Source organism: Zea mays, chromosome 8 (genome assembly GCF_902167145.1).
Source record: "Zea mays cultivar B73 chromosome 8, Zm-B73-REFERENCE-NAM-5.0, whole genome shotgun sequence".
Lineage (NCBI taxonomy): Eukaryota > Viridiplantae > Streptophyta > Magnoliopsida > Poales > Poaceae > Zea > Zea mays.
The window spans coordinates 150379279-150399526 of record NC_050103.1 but is presented as its reverse complement, the minus strand read 5'-3'; the positions used below and the strand labels follow the sequence as shown (position 1 = coordinate 150399526).

The following is a 20248-nucleotide window of genomic DNA, read 5'->3' as shown; positions in this document are numbered from 1 at the left end:
TCGAGGTTGAGTCCGAGCCCTGGGGTCGGGCGAGGCAGAGCTTCCCATGGCGCCCGAGGCTGGACTTAGCTGCTGTCAGCCTCACTCTGTCGAGTGGCACAGCAGTCAGAGCGGTGCAGGCGGCGCTGTATTCCTGTCAGGTCGGTCAGTGGAGCGGCGAAGTGACTGCGGTCACTTCGGCCCTGTCGACTGAAGAGCGCGCATCAGGATAAGATGTCAGGCGATCCTTGCATTAAATGCTCCTGCGATATGGTCGGTTGGTGTGGCGATTTGGCCAAGTTTGCTTCTCCGCGAAGCCTACCCGAGCTGTGCCTCGGGCGAGTCGACGGTGCGTCCGTTGCTTGAGGGGATCCTCGGGCGAGGCGTGAATCTTCCGGGGTAGGCTGTCTTTGCCCGAGGTCGGGCTCGGGCGAGGCGGGATCATGTCCTTTGAGCGGAGCCTTGGCCTGAATCGCGCCCATCAGGCCTTCGCAGCTTTGTGCTGATGGGGTTTACCAGCTGAGATTAGGAGTCTTGGGGGTACCCCTAATTATGGTCCCCGACAAAAAGGGACCCCTAGGCGCATGGAGGAGTTACACAAGCATTATTTGAGTATTCTAAAGCATCTAGACTACGCTAGCGATTTGAGCTCCATTTGAGTTGCGAACTCCATGTGTTGTACTTCGAGCTCGAGTTGTGACTTGAGTGCGTGGTTGTGCTGTGGATTTGAGTCTTGTGTGTGTTTCTCTCCCCTCCCTTACTTCTGTGCTTCTTTTGTGATCATCATTGTAAGGGCGAGAGGCTCCAAGTTGTGGAGATTCCTCGCAAACGGGAGAGAATCTAAGGAAAATACCGTGGTATTCAAGTTGATCATCGGATCACTTGAAAGGGGTTGAGTGCAACCCTCGTCCATTGGGACGCTACAACGTGGAAGTAGGCAAGTGTTACTTGGCCGAACCACGGGACAAAAATTGTGTGTCTTGTGTTGATCTCTCTATGATTGTTTGTGTTCACAAGAACTCGCTTCAAGCTACTTAGCCGTACTAACACTCATAACTAAGTTTTGTGGCTATTAGTGTTTGATTTTTACAGGATCACCTATTCACCCCCCCCCTCTAGGTGCTCTCACCTTCATACCTCTATCGAGATGTCCCAGATGCTCTCCTGAGCCATCGACAAGAAGGTTGCTGTGTACGATGCTCTGTCTGACGCGGTGGCGGCCTTCAGCCGGACTTCGGCGCTGAGGACATCTCCTTGGGTGGTTCCTTGCAGAGCCACATGTTGGCCCTAAGTGGCCGCATGCGGAGCGAATTCTAGGAGGTTCTGCACACGGGAGTGAAGCGGGTTCTAGCTGTTGTCGCCTCTAACTACGAGATAGATCTCGAGTGATTGAGCGAGGGCTACATCCTCCCTAGGGGTGATGATCTCGCCAAGATGGAGGTTCGGAGGCTCGCTGATGTCGTCGAAGGGTCAGGCTCGGCGTTGGCTTGTCATTTTGAAGAGGCGGTGGTTACACTAGTGTCCCCGCTCGACGCAGGGTCCTACTCTACGACGATGCCCCTAGTGATGTCGAGGGTGTTGTCGCGCCTTCTTCTATCGCTTGAATTGCTGTCCCTACTGGGTTGTAAAAACTTTTAAGTTTGTCTATGGATGCTGATTGCTCCAAGACTTTTTGTTGTTTATTCTCTATGTTTTATCATGCACTTTTTCTCTTGTTTCGCGTTTGTTGGCATGTCTTTTCACGGTATTCCTATCAAAACACGAGTTACCTTCTTAGGCGAAGGATGGTGAGTGAGGAAACCGTATTCCGGAGGCGTAGGTGTTCCCACGGCTCGGTCACCCTTTCCTATCGGGATGTCTCTTGTTCTTTTAGGGTTCCATTTTTTGACTAGGCCTAAAACATGAAAGTCATTTTTTTGGAGAAAAAACTTTTCTGATAAAAAGGTGGCACAGAGGGGGTTCTCCCCTTCTAGCCCCTGAGGGAGGTTCGGTCTGGTGAAACAGGGCTGAGCCTCACTTGAAGGTTAGACCTTTTATTCATAAGGATTCGGAATACATAACAACTTGGAACTCTAAGGGTAAAAGTGACGTAGCTGCTCGATGTTCCAAACATTTTCGTAGACTTCTCCTTGGTCGTTGCAAAGCTTGTATGGCCCTGGCTTCAACACCTTGGCGATGATGAATGGTCCTTCCTAGGGAGGGGTGAGCTTGTGGCGCCCTCGGTTGTCTTATCATAACCGAAGTACCATGTCACCCTCCTGGAAGCCCCAGGGTCGGACTCGTCTTGCGTGGTAGCGTCGAAGCGAATGCTGGTACCCGGTGGAGTGCAAAAGTGCTACATCCCGAGCCTCTTCCAACTGGTCAAGTGAATCTTCACGGTTGACTTGATTGTTGTGATTGTTGTATGCTTGTAGTCTCGGGGAGCCATGTTCCAGGTAGGTGGGTAGGATAGCCTTAGCTCCATAGACCAGAAAAAATGGTGTTTACCGAGGGGAGTTCATTGAGCCATCGTTTGCCGAATTTGTTTAGCTCGTTGAAGATCCTTGGCTTGAGGCCTGGTAGAATGATGCCATTGGCACGTTCTACCTTCACATTTGTCCTCGGATGAGCCACGACTGACCAGTCCACTCGGATGTGGTGGTCGCTGTAGAAACTCAGGAACTTATTTCCTATGAATTGTGTGTCGTGGTCCATGATGGAGTTAGGGAATCCTAAGCGATGGATGATGTTAGTGAAGAAAGCCACCACATGCTCGGACTTGATATTAGTGAGGGGTCGGACCTCAATCCACTTGGTGAATTTGACGATGGTGACCAATAGGTGTGTGAAGCCCTCAGGTGCCTTCTGCAGACGACCAACGAGGTCTAACCCCCATATAGCAAATGGCCAAGTGATTGGAATGGCTTGCAGGGCCTGAGCTGGTAGGTGTGTTTGCTTAGTGTAAAGTTGGCACCCCTTGCAGGAGCGCACAATCTTAGTGGCAAGGCTACCACTATTGCCTAGTAAACCCTTGCCTGAAGTGGGAACTACTAAGTTCATAGTTATTACTAGAGCATCGATGATTAGTAACAAAAGTGGTAGAAGTGTATGTTTGTTGTAGCTATAGTTTACTCTATTCAAGCCCCCTAAACAAAACTAATAGTTTGGTCTCTAGTATAAAAAGAATGTAAAATGCTACTTACTCGCAAGGGATATCAAATAACGACAACTACTAAGTATAATCTAAACAAAGCTAATTGAGCACTTGAGCATGTCTTATGCAACAAGTAGATAGAAGCAAATGCAAGAGTAAGCAAGGAGTGTAAACCACAGAGAGAAAGGAGATAGATGGACAGAAGGCTTATCTCAATCGCTCGACATCACGTGTGACTGGCCTAGTCAGAGGGCACACACACTGCCGGATTTATGCCTCCCTAGTATGTTTATCCTAGCTGCGTTGATTCGTAGGGTCCCATGTCCTGGCTGATGTGAGGTTTGGGCCTCCGAGCATAGGACCCTAGAATGCCACACTTACATCACTATATGTGGATCCCACTTCTGCTGATTAGATTCTAAAAGATGTTTTACAAAAATGTCTTTCTTCGGATGCTTACAATCACGCTCTGCATTATGCATGTCTTCAGCGCTAGGTAGTGCAGAACATACATGCTACATGGTTGCGTTGTGCCTTGCTTTTAGGAGGTGGCTCGGAAAATCCACGTTCCATTGTGAGAGTCATCTAGAGGGGGTGAATAGGTGATGCCTGTAAAACACAACTTTGAACATAAACTTGATCTAAATAAAGAGTTAGTTCAAAACTAAGCCAAATCAAAGTGAGAAGAGAGAGAAGTCATCTTCACTTGATTGCTCTTTCAAGATATGAAATAGACTTAGAACAATATTACAAGTGAAATAGACAACTTAGAGAGAGAGGAAGAAGTGAAGAACAATCACAAAGAAAATAGCACACAAGACATGACAATTTTTCCTGTGGTTTGGCCAAGCCTGAAATGCTTGTATACTCCATGTTGTGGTGTCCCAATGGACCGGGTTGCTCTCAACCTCTCTCAAGCGATCCAATTATCTACTTGAGTGCCACGGTCTTCCTTATATCAATAGTAATACCCTCACAAGGAATATCCACAAATTGGAGTCTCTTGCAGCCATACACAAATATAAGAGTTACAACTCAAAGTACAACACAAGAGAGAGGAGAGAGTACAGACACAAGAGCCAAATGCAGCCACACAACACAATAAGAAAGACAGCAACAACACTCTCTCACAGAATAGCTAGAACAACTCAGAAACATGATCAGATCTCACTAAAATGACTCGAATGCGTTGGGGTGGAGTGTTGGAATGATCAAGTGCTCTTGGTATGCTTGGGGTGCTAAAGGTGGTCGCTTATGGGTCCTTTTATAGCCCATAGAGCCCTCATAGTCGTTGCTCCTTCCATGCAAGACTTGTTGAAATCATGGTGTTCTCGAGGGCACCGGACCGGGTCCTATAGCTCCTTCTCTCGGATCTGACTGGTTCTCTTTCTTAACTAGCTGGCACTGGACCGGTCCAGTGCACCTCTGGGTCAAGTGCCACGTCAGCTAGCCATTGGCCAATGTGTGCCCATGGGAGATAGCCATTACAGGTGGTCTGGCGTACCACCGGACCAGTTACTATTGAAGGTCCAAAGATTTTTTAAATGAAAACCCCAGAGTCAACTGTTCACGTACGGAGTCGATCCGATGCGCCACCAGACCAATATGGTGTGCTTCTAGATTAGCCGAGATAAGTCTAATTTCTTCAAAACTTGATCCTTTTGATTTGGACTTTCTTGTGAGCTTTCCTATCACTTAGACAAACATAGTTAGCATCTAATCAAATTGACCAAGTGAATGAAACTCACGTTTTACTCAATCTTTTGTCATGATTTGAATTATGGCTCAAACGAAGCCCAAACTGCATTTTTGTCACATAAATGAGTTAGAGATCAAATCGAAGTGCTAGAAACATTATATGTGGCATATGCAACTTATCTATCTATTCAAACCTCCTAGATTTACTATTTCACCGGAAGTGCACTTTCTGGCCTCTTGTGAGCTCATTTGAGTTGATTCTAAGCCCGAAACATACATATGTCACATAATTGAGTTAGCGACCAAATGAAAGTGCTAGAAATATTGTAAAGGGTCTATGCAACATTTCTAAAGATTCAAACCTTATAGTTTTACTTTTTTTTCTCAGATTTGCACTTTCTGGCCTCTCTTGAGCTCTTTTGGAGTTAGAACCCTCGAATTACATATTAGTGAACCTGCGCTCAACCATTTAGCAAACAAGTTAGTCTACAATAGTGTGTTAGACATTCAATTATCAAAACATGTAGAAATAGCTAGCTAGTATATTTCCCTTTCACACATCACCATCGTGGCATAATTGATGGCCATGTTGCAAGTGATATTTTTGTGTCTTTATATAAGCATACACGCTAATCTTATGACAAGTTTTAGGTCTGTTTGATGGGCAATTGTTGATGTTAGAATGAATGCAGTAATCAATTCAACCCAAAAGCTTAATCTGATGGGAGAAGATAATCAATCCACTTATACACTTCAACATCCCACTCACCAGAGAGAAATGCACAAACATGGAAATAAATAGGTGAAGGCACAAATAAAGACTCTGCTAGGATTCGAACTCAAGACCTCTGTGTTTGATACCATGTTAGAATGAACACACTAACTAGTTTCACCAAAAACTTAAATTGATTGGAGAAGTTAGACAATCCACTTATACAGTTCAAGAGTTGAGACGTAAAGTGAGGTCTCTCTCTTTAAAAAGCATGGCACCTTCGTTCTCCAGTTCCAAACTGTGAACACAGGAGTATTCGCCACCAAAATCCGTTGCGACGTTCTGTTGTCGGGTACTCAGGTCCCACTTGGAAGCAATTCTTTTCTTGTGCCTAAATCAATGTAGGCCATCCGCCATCCTTTCCATGGCCCTCAAAATCTTATGCGAGGCACGTACTACCTATGCGTGCTTCCTGCCATCTCTGCACATGTATATCTTCCCTAGAGTACAGAATGCTGTTTGGGTAAGGCCCGTGGATTCTGTAATAGGAGGGGAATTTAAGATCGTTATCGGGATGCAGAACGTATATGATCATCGAATAATCATCACGCATGGCGGTCTGGCGTCTGTATTCCACGTTGTGCAAACAAAACACAGATTAAAAGTTGACTGCCCCATTTGTTCCCGCCAACCGAAGGAGGCGTACGGTCGTTTCCAGCCGCCTACCGGTGACACGGACGCCGCAATTGTTTTAGAATACGGCGAGATGATTTCATACATAGATGACTAGAGAGAGTGATTTGTAGTGTTCATTTGAGCTCTTGCGCTTGGATCGCTTCTTTTCTTTTGGCATTCTTTCTTGTGATCAAACACTCACTTGTAATTGAGGCAAGAGACACCAATTGTGTGGTGGTCCTTGCGGAAAGTTTGATTCCCAAGTGATTTGAGAAGAGAAGCTCACTCGGTCCGAGGGACCGTTTGAGAGAGGGAAGGGTTGAAAGAGACCCGGCCTTTGTGGCCTCCTCAACGGGGAGTAGGTTTGAGAGAACCGAACCTCGGTAAAACAAATCCACGTGTCTCACTACATTATTCGCTTGCGATTTCTTTTCACGCCCTCTCTCGGACTCGTATTTATTTCTAACGCTAACCCGGCTTGTAGTTGTGTTTATATTTGAAAATTTCAGTTTCGCCCTATTCACCCCCTCTAGGCGACTATCAAGTGGTATTGATGGTCGTGGACGAGCGAGGCCGAGGCTGCGTGGGCTCCTCAGCTCTTGGTGGCCGGCCGGCGGCGGATGGCTTCAGCCGGTCACGGTACGCTCCTGGCGGTCAATGAAGTGGTGGACGACATCAGCGCTCGACGGGTCGTGCGGCGACAGACAGCTTTGGAGTCCCCGACTAACCTGGACCATCGAGAGGGAGGATGAGGAGGCGTGATGGGAGAGGAGCCTCTGGGCGGCGGCTGCGGCCATGGTGGCAAAACCCTAGCAGGGAGGGCAGAGACAGTGGGGAATGGATTTAGAAACAGAGTGTGCAGCAGGATGACTCACGAAGGGGGTTTCAAGGCGGCAGCATCTCGAGGGAAGGACGGGCGTGTGGACGACTGAAACGACGTTTTGGGCCTACCTGTCGGAGAGAGAGGCAGAACCACGGTGCACGGTGGTCTACATTAGAGTCTTATAGAGTAGTTTGGGGTCAAAATGGTGATCTGTCCTTGCCAGTCGATCTTCTGCATGAGCGAATGCTGCATGCGCCGTCGATCTTGATCACTTTTGAGTAGCAGTAGCTCCGCCACGCCCCATGACGGACGTGATCGCCGCCACCAGCACCGACTGGAAGCTCGGATCCGACGTGATCGCCTTCGTGAGCGTGTCCGTGACGGCGGGCGCCACCGCGCCATGGCCGCCGCCCAGGCTATTGGCTCTCTGTAGGTACGATTGGGCGTACAACTGTTCTGGTCTTGATGGCACACCCAGGCTTCCACCGAACAGGTGCCCCAACGCCGACGAGATCTTGTCGTTGTAGGACGGGTAGGCGTCGTCGTACACGTAGGTACCCGCTGCTCCACGCCGCGGGGACCACCTTGGACTCGAACCACCGCTGCTGCTGCTGCGACGGCGGCGTAGGACAAGGAGGAGTGCACGAGGGAGTGCAGCGCGGCGGGAGAGGTGAGGGGGAGGTGAGTTCGAGCGTGATGGTGAGGCAAGACGCGGCGGTGGAGACCATGGTGGTGGGGCCGAGAAGCCCGGCGGTGGCCGCCAGCGAGTGGTATTGGTGGCCGTGGACGAGCGAGGCCGAGGCTGCGTGGGCTCCTCAGCTCTTGGTGGCCGTCCAGCGGTGGATGGCTTCAGCCGGTCACGGTGCGCTCCTGGCGGCCAGTGAAGCGGTGGACGGCATCAGCGCTCGACGGGTCGCACGGCGACGAACAACTTTGGAGTCCCCGACAGACCTGGACCATGGAGAGGGAGGATGAGGAGGCACGACGGGAGAGGAGCCTCCGGGCAGCGGCTGCGGCCATGGTGGCAAAACCCTAGCAGGGAGGGCGGGGACAGTGGGGAATGGATTTGGAAACGGAGTGTGCGGTAGGATGACTCACGAAGGGGGTTTCGAGGCGGCGACAATCTCGAGGGAAGGGCGGGCGTGTGGACGGCTGAAACGACGTTTTGGGCCTACCTGTCGGAGAGAGAGGCAGAACCACGGTGCACGGTGGTCTACATTAGAGTCTTATAGAGTAGTAAAGATTAAATGGATCGTGTCTAGTGGACCGTCCTAAAATAGGACTGATTTAATAGTGTCTAAGTTAACAGCACGTGGGTCGATTCGGCACGACCCGATTAGCTGTTGAGTCTAACGGGTTCATGTCGAGCCGGGCCGCCCGTTTAGACACATATATTTACATGTGCCATGCCAGTTGCCTGCCTAACGTATCTAATAGAAAGTTTAATAATATAGTCTACAATAGACTTGTCATATTATATAGAGCCAACATTAAAAATACTTATATAATAAAAATGGCTCTTGCATTATTCTCATGTCTTTTCTCTTTCATCCTTTTATCTTAGAGCTCGTGTAACACCAGACTCTTGCATAAGAGCTTACTTCCTCTACTTTTTGTTGTCTCTCTCATCCACCTAAATAGAAGTGTCATGTAATTAGGCTTGTACTACTATACTCGCTCTAAGGGCATGATTAGCCTAATCTTGTATCGGTTTTCCATATACAAAAGAGAGCTAAAGACTCCATGATACAATCTAAGGTTGTCTCCAGCAATGTCCTTTAAATTTCATCCACTAAATAAATATTCTTTGTCATTTACATGACACTCTAAAGGATTGTATCCTCTATATCTTCATCGACTCCAACAGCGTCCTCTAAAATTCATCATCTATATCTCATCCACTTTAATATGACAACTTAACAAACTTTACTAAATCACAACCGTTGTTTTTTTGCTTCGCAACTGTGTGAGCATTTCGTCGAGAACCTTGAGCGCGATATCCCACCACCTTCGCCATCGCTACAGTTTAGACCACCTCACGCCATGGTTGTAGCTTGGAGCACCTTGCGTCATGGCTTCAGCTAGAGAACATTACGCCATGGTTGTAGCTTCGAGCACCTTCGCCATGTCTACCAGTGCCGCTGTTTGCTCCAGCCGAGCTATTCTACTAGAGCCGAAATCCTTGTCCCGAGGTTCTAGTAGTGCCACTGTTTGCTCCAGCACGCGGCTGTGGCTGCCACTGTTGAGGCCAGGTCCTCCACCGCGGCATGGAAGCTCCGCCTCGACGGCTATGGCACGGTGGTCCAGTGGTCCTCCTTCCCCATGTGATGGTCCTCCTCCTGTCTCAACTACGCGGGGTCATAGGCATGGTGCCGCTGCTAGCTCAATTGTGCGGACGTTGCTCGGAGACGAGGACACCCATGCACGCTGATGGATATCGGGTGAACAGCAAAACATTAGATTTAGCGGTGGACGGTCACGGACAGACGCTATATTTTAGCGGATCGTTTACCGTTTCTTGTTAGGCCCGTAGCGAACGATGAAAAATGCTATATATAGAGTAGCGGACGCTTTAGCGTCTTTTGCTGGAGACAGCTTAAGGGCATGCACCGCCTATCCTTTATCGGTTTTTTAAGTATAAGAGAGAGTTAAAGAATATATGATACAATTTTAAGTCTTTGATTACAAATGCAGTCAAAACACAAAATAAAAAAAATCTTGTAGTGACAGATCTAGAATTCTCTCAAGACCTTTTTAAACGGAAAACGAAACGCAAAACGAACGCCGTTTGTATTGTACCGCCAAGCCAGAATCAATGAAAACGGAATTCGTCATGAATTCGTAACGATCGAGATTAGCCCCTCTGATGACAAAAAACTATAATGTGCTTGGACTGGAGGCAGGCAGCAAGACAGACGTAAAGTTCCCTATAGCAAAATGCGACGAGGGAGAGGGACCGAACCAAAACGAAACGAGAGTAAAGAAGCGCATAAAACTGGGAAAGCCACACGTAACCTCTCCCCGCCGATCCCTTCCTTCCATCCTTCCGCCACGCGCGGCAGCGGTTCGTCACACTCACACGCACACACCATGGCGTCCACGCCACGGACGCCGGCGCCGGAGCGGTCTCCGCCGCCCGTGCCCACTCCTCCTCCGCCTCTGGAGGACGAGCCGCCGCCGTATCTGGCCGACGGGTCGCCGCGGGAGGAGGCCAGCTTCTCCAGCGACGGGAGGGAAGGAGCGCCCCCCAAGAACCCGCAGCTCTCGCCCACGCACCACGCTGCGCCACGCCTCGTGCCGCCGCCCAGCAGCCCAGCCAGGCAAGACGGGCAAGAACAAGAAGGGAGCGCTAATAAGGCCGCCGCGGCCACGGCGGAGCCGGCCCGCGAGCCGCTCCGCCAGATGGCGACGGGCCTCGCCCGGCCACTGTCGTCGCAGACGTCGCCCGCCACCACCAACTCTCCTACTCCGTCGGCGTCTCCGACGCCGTCGAGTCCCGCGCCCGTGGCCAACAACAGCAAGAGGAGCGGCCAGAGCACGCCCAAGCGCGCGGAGACGAAGCTGCCGCTGTCGTCGCCGGCCGTCGCGGTGCACTTCGACCCAGTCGAGGAGGCCGTCACGTCGCCGCTGCGCCTCGGCAAGGCGCGCCTCGACCAGCAGCAGCAGCAGCAGCACGCGGCGGGGGCGGCGGAGAGCGGGGCATCCGTGGTCCCCGGTGTGGCGGCGGCCGTGGCCGCGGTCGCCGAGCGGAGGGAGCTGTTGCTGGCGCTGCGCCTGGCCACGGCGGTGCTCAGCCTCGCGGCCTTCTCGGTGATCGCCAGTGCCCGGACGTCCGGATGGGCCGGCGACTACTACGCCCGCCACCTGCAGTACAGGTCAGTGATCGCCACGCCACTTGCCCCCACGCGCGCGTTTTGTCTCGGCTCCCTTTTAGGCTTTGTTCGTTTACACCAATCCCGCTCTGGATTAGCATGGATTGGAATTAAATCCATGCCTCAATCCATGCCCCAAAATAATCCATGACTACTTAATTTTTTTTATTCGGTTAAACCAATCATAGAATATAACCCAAAGGTTTGGGAATTTTTTAAACTATAGAAGACATGGATGCTATCATAGCCCATTAGGTATGGAACAAATCCATGAGATATTGCACAAGTTTACATTAGAATCCATGGATCAAAAGAATAACTAGCTTTGAAAGTCACATGGATTTGTTGATGGATTTAATCCCACCATGGGATTGGGTGTGAGATATGGATTCACCCAATCCATATCCGAATTAAATCCATGGTGGGATTATATCCCATGTAACCGAACAAGGCCTTACACGTTTCTTCCATGACGGACACTAGAACGTTTTACACCAACTATTTCATGAAACGATTTTAAAATAAAAATCCATCTGACGGTCTACTGTACTCGAAATCTCGAGTGGACGGCGGCAGGTACGCCGTCGCAGTGAACGTGATCGTGTTCGCCTACTCGGTCGCGCAGTCATTGGGCAAAATCCGCCACCTGGTCTCACCCAGGTTTACGTTCCGGACCATGTCGAGCTACTACTGCAGCCTGTTCCTGGACCAGGCAAGTACGCAGTTCCCTCGACTGACTGAATGAAACTGTCTGCTCGTGCCATGCATGCATGTGCAAGAGAACACTGAACCCGTCAGCGCTCGCTGCTTCGCGCGGCGGCGTGTGGTGCCGTACGCCGCTTGCAGGTTCTGGCGTACCTCCTCATGTCGGCGTCGTCGGCGGCCGCGTCGCGCAACGACCTGTGGGTGTCCAGGTTCGGCACGGACGCCTTCGTCAGGAAGATCACCGGCGCCCTGTGGCTGTCCTTCGTCGCGTTCCTGGTGCTCGCTCTGAACGCGGTCATCTCCACGGCTAATCTCTTCAGCATGGTCTGACACGACTCGTCCTGCTCTGGCGTTGTTGGAATCAAGTACTAATTGTAGATTCTGGAAATAAATGTAACCGCGCGTTAATTAGCTGTTGCACACGCTGTTTTTGGCACTGGTTTATGATTTTATATCACTTCTTTGTCAGTGAAATGTTTTTTCTAACAGTAAAGGCTGTAGGGGACCCCCCCCCCCCCCCCCCCCCCCAACAACAGGAAGAGATGAATTAATTAAAGGATAAAATGCTCGTGGAGTTGATTCTGCTTCAAACGGATAACATTCAAAGTAAGCTGCGCTGCTGCTTTTTTTAAGTGTTGGATCAGCGAGCTAGAGTTGCAACATTCAATGAGTTAGTTGGATGGAAACAAAATTTTCGTTTATTCTAAGAATTAGAGTATGATGCAAAAAAAGGTTGCATATATAGAATTGTTTACATGTGCGGGCGCATCTGAACAGCCTAACTGACAGCACAGTAGGGCAAGCTGCCGTAAGATCAGCCGTCGAGCTCAGTTACAGACTAATCTGTTCCAGAGACTTGACCGCACAGTTCAGCCGTCGAGCTCGACCTGGTTCGCTCTACTCAACCAGATGGAGTGCAGGATCATGTGGAAGAAGTCGTACTTGATGGGCGTGGCGTGCGGCGTGCCACAGGAAGTTCTTGAGGTCCGCCGGTATGCCCTTCTCTCGGCGAGCACCACCGAGAAGGTGCTCCAGTCCAGCACCTCGCTGAAGGGCAGCACTACGACGAAGAGAAGATAGGAGCTGGGAAAAATACAGAGAGGATGGCAGAGGTAGAAGAAGAATGTAGGGGTTGGAACTTTGTTATTCTCATTCATCATGCCCGGAGGTGAAGTCATCCGCTTCTTTTTATAGGCAGGCCGACGCAAAAGGTAATCCTTTACAAGACGCAGCCCAACTATACGGCCCAATCCGGCCCGGTTACTCGAATATTGGTGTGCCTCTTCCGTTGGCTGTGACCTACTATTCATGTTGGAGGAAGAAAGTGTATTTATAACATAAAGTTTACGGATAGTTAGATTAAGGAACCACCAATTAAAACCGTCAGTGAAAATTTGTGCGTACTGGTAGCTTAGATCTCTTTTGTACTAGTGATAGGTATATCAGTCGGAATACGGGTGGCACATATATATGTACGTAGAAAATGTTGTTGCTACATATAGAAGCTCGAGGTTAGAAAGAAATAAAAAAAAGCGGTAGAAAATATTATTGCTTATTACATTCACGTCGTTAGGCGATCCGGTACATATATATGTACGTAGCTGCATACTGCTGAAAACATGCAGGTAATAGTACTCCTCGCATTCACATATCGGTAGGTATATATAGGTAGTGGATATATATATTTATGAAGATATAGGAGTTGTGACGACGAAGCCGCGCGCTGAGCGGCGGGTGTGGCTAAGTTTCCCATACGAGGAAGTTCCCGGACACGAAGTCGTAGTGGGCGCCGACCAGCTTGAGGGTCCCCTTGGCCAGCCCTTCCTGGACGAAGGGGTAGGTCTTGAGGTTCTCCAGGGACACGTTCACGGCCTCCTGCAGCAGAAACACAAGGTCGATCGTCCTCTCTGGTGAGCAAATCACGAAACGTACCAATAAACTACTCGATCGCACGTGTACGGCGGTGTATGTACGTACCTTCTCCAGGATGGAGCACTGGTCATCGAAGGGCACGGAGGCGTGCTCTTTCTTCACCTTGACCTTGGCAGGGAAGCCGATCTTGACCCAGTTCTCGACGAAGTGGCTGCATGCCATGACGACACCATGACATAAACACACCATGCATGCATGGGCACACGTACGCCTCGATCGGATAGATGATCAGAAATGTATGGTTGTGAACGACGAGATACTTACAAGTTGTCGGGTGCACCGTCCTGGAGGGAGAGCAGCGCCCGGATGCCACCGCAGCAGCTGTGGCCGATGACCACGAGGACCTCCACCTTGAGGGCGCACACGGCGTACTCGATGGCGGACCCGATGCCGGTGTACTTGGTCTGCATGCAATTATTGATTGATGGTAAGTAACGAAAGGCAACACAGTAGCTGCTAGTGAGTTGTTGTGAGAACGTCGTCCATTGCGCCGCCGGGTGGCGTGTGTACGACGAGCGCGCGCGCGCGCGTTACCTTGTCGTAGGCCGGGACCATGGCGGCGATGTTGCGCACGGTGAAGGCCTCGCCGGGCTGCAGGCCCAGGGTCACCGACGGGCACACGCGGGAGTCGGAGCAGGCGAACACCATGTACTGCACCGGAAGAGAGGGGAAATCACCGTCTCAGGTCGGCGAAAAGAAGAGGGAGTCCAAAAATAATAGAAAAAAAATGCAGTCCAGTTCCCGCGCGCGGCGGCTCCTATCGATAAGCGGGTAGGCAGATCGGCCCTGATCAGCGGATTTGCACGCCGGCACGCCACCCAGAACCAAAAAGGCGGCGGCTTTTGAGTTTTGACCCGCCCCCTGTCTTTGTTCCGACGCTCTTTTCACTACGTATATTTTATATATATGCATACAGGGGCAGATCGTAGAAAATCCAGGCCGCAGGAAGGTCGGTTCCGTGCGTGGTTTTAGAGGAGTCTGTTTGGTTGGTGGATAACTATATCACACTTTACCGTAAGTTTAGTCCTTCGAATTGAATAACTAAGTTTACACACAAAAGTGCGATAAAATATGGCAAATTAAACAGCCAACCAAACATGCACTTTATCTGGCTATGACTTGTATTGTATTTTATCTTCATTAATTACAAAAATAGGTGCAACATGTGTGGATGCAAACCAAACAAGCCGACGTACTACTATTTGCGACGAGGATATTCGACGCTGGCTTCCGTGCGCGCCAAGTTGAAGTTGGCACGCAAAGATGGTGAGGCGCTGCATATATCCACGAACACAGATGAACCCGATAACGAATTTCGTCATGTGGACCTGGGACGTGGGTGTCCATATCAGCACGGCAGATGCAACCGCGTGTCTGTTCTCTCAATGCTAAAAGGCAACGGGGCAGTGGGCCCTGCCCAACAATTATGCGCCCAACTACTCTCGACTCTCGAGTATAGTAGAGAGCAACGTGCCGGCCAGTGCTTCACAGCCACCGGACACAGGACCGGTCGAGAGCTGAATGAATGGTGGGGGCCGGGCTCGGGCCTATCTGCGCTCAATCATGGCTGGACCACCACACGCTAAGACATGCATCGAACCAAAATCAGACGGGACCACCACCTGTTTGCTGGCGTTCAAATTAAATGTGGACATGGACGTACGTGACCATATATATATGTTCAAAAACAAATAATGTACGTAATTCAACACGGCTAGGTAGGTGTGGACGTGAGACTACCATTGTAATTCAAATTCAACACGGCTAGACTGCCTCTGTCTTTTTTTTTCTTTTGGTGCAAAGAATATTTGACTACTACCGGCCGGTGGATTTGCACATGGGGATGGATGCACCTCGGCGGCCGGCGCGCATGCACGTTAGTGTCCACGGTTCATGCACGTACGCGTATAAATATCCGGCGCTACATGCACTTTTGAATATTTATCACCCGCTAGTTTATTTTGAACTAAAATATAACAAATAAAGTACGAACCAAATATGTATAAGCTAGTTATGTACGCATATCATATCCAATCCAACAGACTACTACTTGTTTCCGTTTGTCTACCGCAACGCGTTGACCTCGTCACACGCGCAAATAATGCAGTTGCGCACCCAGCGACACAGCTGGGGTGTGTGGATGATGGAGCAGCGCCGTAGGTGCGGCAGGGTCGTCCTTGCAGTTCAGAAAGATGGGAGAACGCGGCAATGCTGGGCCGGTGACGATAGAGAGAGAGCTACAGGGCGAGTAGTACTAGTCACGTACCTTGGGGGCCTGACCGGCCTTGAGAGGCTCGAACAGCTCCGGCTTCTTGCTGCGAGAAAGAAAAAGAAGAAGATCGAAAGGGGGGCAACGACGGGATCAGTTGGAGCTCGCAGAATTAATTCATTCCCAAGAGACAAACCAATAAGCAAACGACGACATGGGGCTGCGAAAACTGCTCGATCGGGGAATCAAGCAAAGCACTTACTCATACACCTCGGTCTTGAACTTCTGGAACCCGCTCTTGAGGTGCTCCACGGCGTCGCCCATGGCCTGCAATGTCGCCAACAGCCAGAGGTTAATTAAACATCGTCGTCGTCGGTCAGAGCTCGTCATGCACGCACAAGAGAAAAGAATGCACGCACACACAGAGGAAAACCAAAACGGAGGAGCGAGGTTGCCGTGCGGAGATTATTGCTGAGGGGAGCGGGGAGGAGAGAACGGACCTTCTTGGATAGATGTGGATGTAGGAGATGAAGGAGGGTGGGTGGGTTCTCTGGTTCTTCACGAGTGAGTGAGGTGAGGGATCTATGGATGGATGGATGGCTTCGCTGCCCCCCTCCCTCCTCCCATTTTATAACGGCGGAGGCGGAGGGGCAAAGGCAGCTGCTCACCTTCTACTCTTTTCTTCTCCCCCCCCCCCCCCCCCCCCCCCCCCCCCCCCCCCCCCCCCCCCCCCCCCCCCCCCCCCCCCCCCCCCCCCCCCCCCCCCTCTCTCGCTTCCACCATCTCTCTCGTTTGACTCTTGAGCTGCACCGCACGTCGTCAAGTTTACTGGAGGGAATAGTAGCAAGCATGACGACACGTGCAGTTATTATGTCAGTGAGAGGAGAGAAAGTTCAAGATAAAGTCAGTGTCCCAATTTTATTTTCTTTTCTTTTTTTTCTTCTTCGAATGAGTATACGTAGGGCCTGAGAACGCGAACTTGCGTGTTCATTTTTTTCTTCTTCTTCTTTTCGGTTTATTTAGACGACTACATTTAACACTTGTTATTCCGTAACCAAATAGTACAAACAAATTGCCACTTTTATGATTTTATTACTTGTGTCGTAACGTGTCAAAACAAAAATTTCATTCTTGTATGACTACGAAAAGAAATGTAAATTATTAATTAGTTCTGTGTGAACATATATCAGAATCTATCGTATCTATGGCTTATTTTGTCTAACAGATTTTTTTAATTCTTCAAACCGAAGATTATAGATATATATACGTACGTACGTACATAAATTATAATGGTCTAAAATGCATACGTCGTTCATTGGCAAGCCAAAAAAGTGAGTCAACCCGAAGCGTAACTTAGGTTGTGTTTGGTTTCGAAGGCAGTTAGGATAAACGGTCCGTCTGGAAGGGAAGCTAGATAATTCAACACTTAAGCGTAATTTTTTTTAGAGCGGCTCTATTATATACGGAATTAATCTAAACAACAATAAATTATAAGCGAAACAGTTCCGTTCTATCATACTCTGAAACCAATCGCTATCTTAGATTGCATGTTTGGGCCAGAAACTACACGGGGTAACATGTACGTAGTATGTACTAGTAGTTGCTGAGGCCAATGACTGGAGGGACAAGTTGACCTTGCTAGGAAGCAGCAAACTTCTGGCGATCTGCGCGGTGCGGTGGCCGGTGGGTACGGACACCAAGCGCAAACAAGTGGCCCGGCCCGGCCCGGCTATCTGCGCAAGAGCCATCCTTCCTATTGCTGGCTCCCCAGACTACAAGAAATGCTAGTTTTCCCAGGGTCCCGTTCCCAGATCCAAGGACACTGACACTTGCCTACTGTCGAGTGTCGACAGCCGCTAGTGTAGTGAAGTTTAAAATTTGGAATAAAATAGAGGATGTGCTAGAGATAGCGCGCCTGACTGCCAGCGAGGCTATACAACCAACGTGCGGTGGTGCGCCGCACACCCACCCATCCCAAACTGGATTAGCAAATTCTGCACGCTCCAACTTCTGAATCATCTGCAACTAGACCGAAGGGTCCCCCCCCCCCCCCCCGCCCCGGACGATGCTGGGACGCTAATATGCGATGGCCACACGCCCTTTGTATTTGGGAATCTTCCTTATCGGCGCGCTTAAATTACTCCTTCCTTCCGCTATATATTTCTTCGCTTTTTTATTTTCCACATACTGTATCTATCTACTGCGTATATATAAAACTATTGACGTTATAAAGACGTGTACAACCATATTTAATAGGAGGCCTATTGAGGGGTTTCTAGAAGATTATTAACTGAAAAAATATAAGAGACGGACATCTTCACGAAAAGGTTCTCTATATATACATGATTCTTTATGCATATATATTGTCTTCTAACTGTATTTATGATTAGAGACTATATTGTCACTTAAACTTAGAAAACCGTTCTACCGTCTCAAAATTATACATGCTGTCCTAAAAATTGTGAACTGCCGTGGATGGGCACTGGTAGCGCTTTTATGACCGTCGGTTGGTATACCTGGGCGCGTCATGGACCAAACGCAGAACTCAAAAGCCAAAAAGATGCATGTGGGGTTAGGGTTAGCTATTGGGGACTTGGACCCTTCTAACGACCCAAATGTAGCTATCTCCTCCTGTACTGTTCTTATCGCTTTAGAGAGATAGGAAAAAGGGCAGCCATATATATATTAATATTATATTATACGATCGACATCACTAAACAAGTGTACTTGAACCTTTCTTCTTTCTATTCGAGACTTTTGTATGTGGGATTATGCTAATACCGAAGGCATATTAAAAGTAGCTGCCTCCAGACTAGTACTCTCATCTCATTGGCCGCCTCTCTTTGGAAACAACCCCCTCCCGGCCGGAATATTTCTACTGGAGATGGTTGGCATGCATATGTCAAAAAAATAAAGATGTTCTATATTTAACGTAAACTAATAAATTACCTTAAATTTGATAATTAAATTGGACGGAAAATACCAAAATTTATATATGCCACGTAATCAGATTCACCATGGAGTGTATTTTGATAACATGCCCTTTTTTTTTGCTATTATAAAAAGCTAGCTAGGAGTGACTGACTTCTCAAGATGGGCGGGGTATTATACTATTCCATGATTGGGCAAACCGGCAAAAGTAAGTAGAGCACATGAGACTATATTATACATATTTCTATATGGAATGCCGCATTTGCAGACCTTGTGGTATACTAGTACCTCTCGGTTAGCCTGATCATGGGCCATCCACCCGACAAACCCGACTCGATCTGTCCGAAAAAAATCCGGTCCGACCCAACCAATGCAAGGGTACGGGCCATAATTTTTGACCCATAATAATTCACGGGTTAGGTACAGATCGTGATTTTTGACCCAAAACCTGACCCCACCCGAAAAAAATCCGACCCAAAGCCAAAAAAACCTGACCCAACCGGAAACAAACCGACCCGATCCGACACTAAGCACGGGTCGGGTATGGGTCATGATAAATAGCTCACGATCCGACTTTGACCTGACCCGACCCAAATTTGAACATGTCTACTCTAGGTACACCAGAAGGGTGTCGGGTGCGGTCTCCATACTCTTACTAGTCTGATAACTCTATTTTTCAAAAATGATTTCATTTTCCAATAAAAAATAAACTAATTTCCTCTAAAAAATGAAAATCCATTGGGACATGTATACATGGCACATACGTTTTTTTCTATTGATTGAGGAGTGCAATGAAGCGGCACTACTATAGGTGGCGAGGTGCATTATCGACGTGGAGCTGAAATCCTTGCGTGACACTCGGATTTTGCTTAGTTTCAAGAATATGATATCGTAGTATGCATGGTACGTACGTATACCATCCTCTTAGATAATGTGAGCGACGACTTTTGGTTGCATGGCGTGGAGGCCCATGACCCTCGCGCCCAGCAAGGTCATACATGAGTGTCCGTGCCGACTTATTGTCCCATCCCTGAAGTAAAATTCAGAGAAGGAAGTGTAGTGCTCGGTTTTGAGTTGCTGTATGAGGCGAGAGATCCAGTGGATATAGAGAAGCGACGGACGACACACATATGCATGTTGTACAATGCATGTGAGCCATGCGTACGTTGGTGTACTCCGTACGTACCACGAGGGTGGAGGGGGCGGTGGCGAAGATGACGGTGGTGTTCTTGATGAGCCTGGGGCGGCGGGTACCGGTGAGGCTACCGACGACGCTGGACGAAGCGGAGGCGCGGACGGGAAAGGCGGGCATTCTACAAGCGCGCGCGTTTGTGCTCTGTTCTGCCAACTTATACACAAGGACGCACGCGTGCCAACAAGCAAGACCGTTACAGCCCGTATGCGAGAGCGGCGACGCCGTCGCGCGCCTCGGCTGGGCCGATAGATACGGACCACCCGACGCCTCATCCGCCAGCGTGCCACTCGCTTCACTCACGAGGATGGGCATCCCTCGTCGCGGCCCCCGTGATGGAAATGGGATATGCTCCGTGTGGCGGACTGGTGCCTCAATTTTGTTTGT

The 20248-nt window shown here is 49.4% G+C and overlaps 2 protein-coding genes across 7 annotated transcripts; one reads left to right on the top strand and one right to left on the bottom strand.

The window, feature by feature from the left end:
- The first annotated feature begins 9674 nt into the window (after window positions 1–9674).
- Window positions 9675–12083, top strand: LOC100285933 (vegetative cell wall protein gp1). 4 transcript variants are annotated; one of them, XM_008656899.4, is made up of 3 exons: window positions 9675–10895; window positions 11456–11608; window positions 11739–12083. In XM_008656899.4, exons 1-3 carry the CDS (start codon window positions 9958–9960, stop codon window positions 11884–11886), a joined length of 1239 nt encoding a protein of 412 aa, XP_008655121.1. In that variant the 5' UTR covers window positions 9675–9957; the 3' UTR covers window positions 11887–12083. The 4 variants fall into 4 exon arrangements, with proteins under 4 accessions (XP_008655121.1, XP_008655120.1, XP_008655119.1 ...); XM_008656898.4 differs by having other exon boundaries at window positions 9683–10895; window positions 11469–11608; XM_008656897.4 differs by having other exon boundaries at window positions 9683–10895; window positions 11456–11604.
- A 956-nt stretch (window positions 12084–13039) lies between these two features.
- LOC100382491 (carbonic anhydrase6) lies at window positions 13040–20009 on the bottom strand. Of its 3 annotated transcripts, none has more exons than XM_008657005.4 (7): window positions 16239–16448; window positions 16001–16065; window positions 15796–15844; window positions 14064–14180; window positions 13794–13933; window positions 13575–13680; window positions 13040–13472 (listed from the first exon to the last, which is right to left on the bottom strand). In XM_008657005.4, the coding sequence occupies exons 2-7, from the start codon at window positions 16060–16062 to the stop codon at window positions 13338–13340; spliced, it is 609 nt and encodes a 202-aa protein (XP_008655227.1). In that variant the 5' UTR covers window positions 16063–16065; window positions 16239–16448; the 3' UTR covers window positions 13040–13337. The 3 variants fall into 3 exon arrangements, with proteins under 3 accessions (XP_008655227.1, XP_035817423.1, NP_001168699.1); XM_035961530.1 differs by having other exon boundaries at window positions 16160–16427; NM_001175228.1 differs by lacking the exon at window positions 16239–16448 and adding an exon at window positions 19856–20009 and having other exon boundaries at window positions 13122–13472.
- Between the last annotated feature and the right edge of the window lie 239 nt (window positions 20010–20248).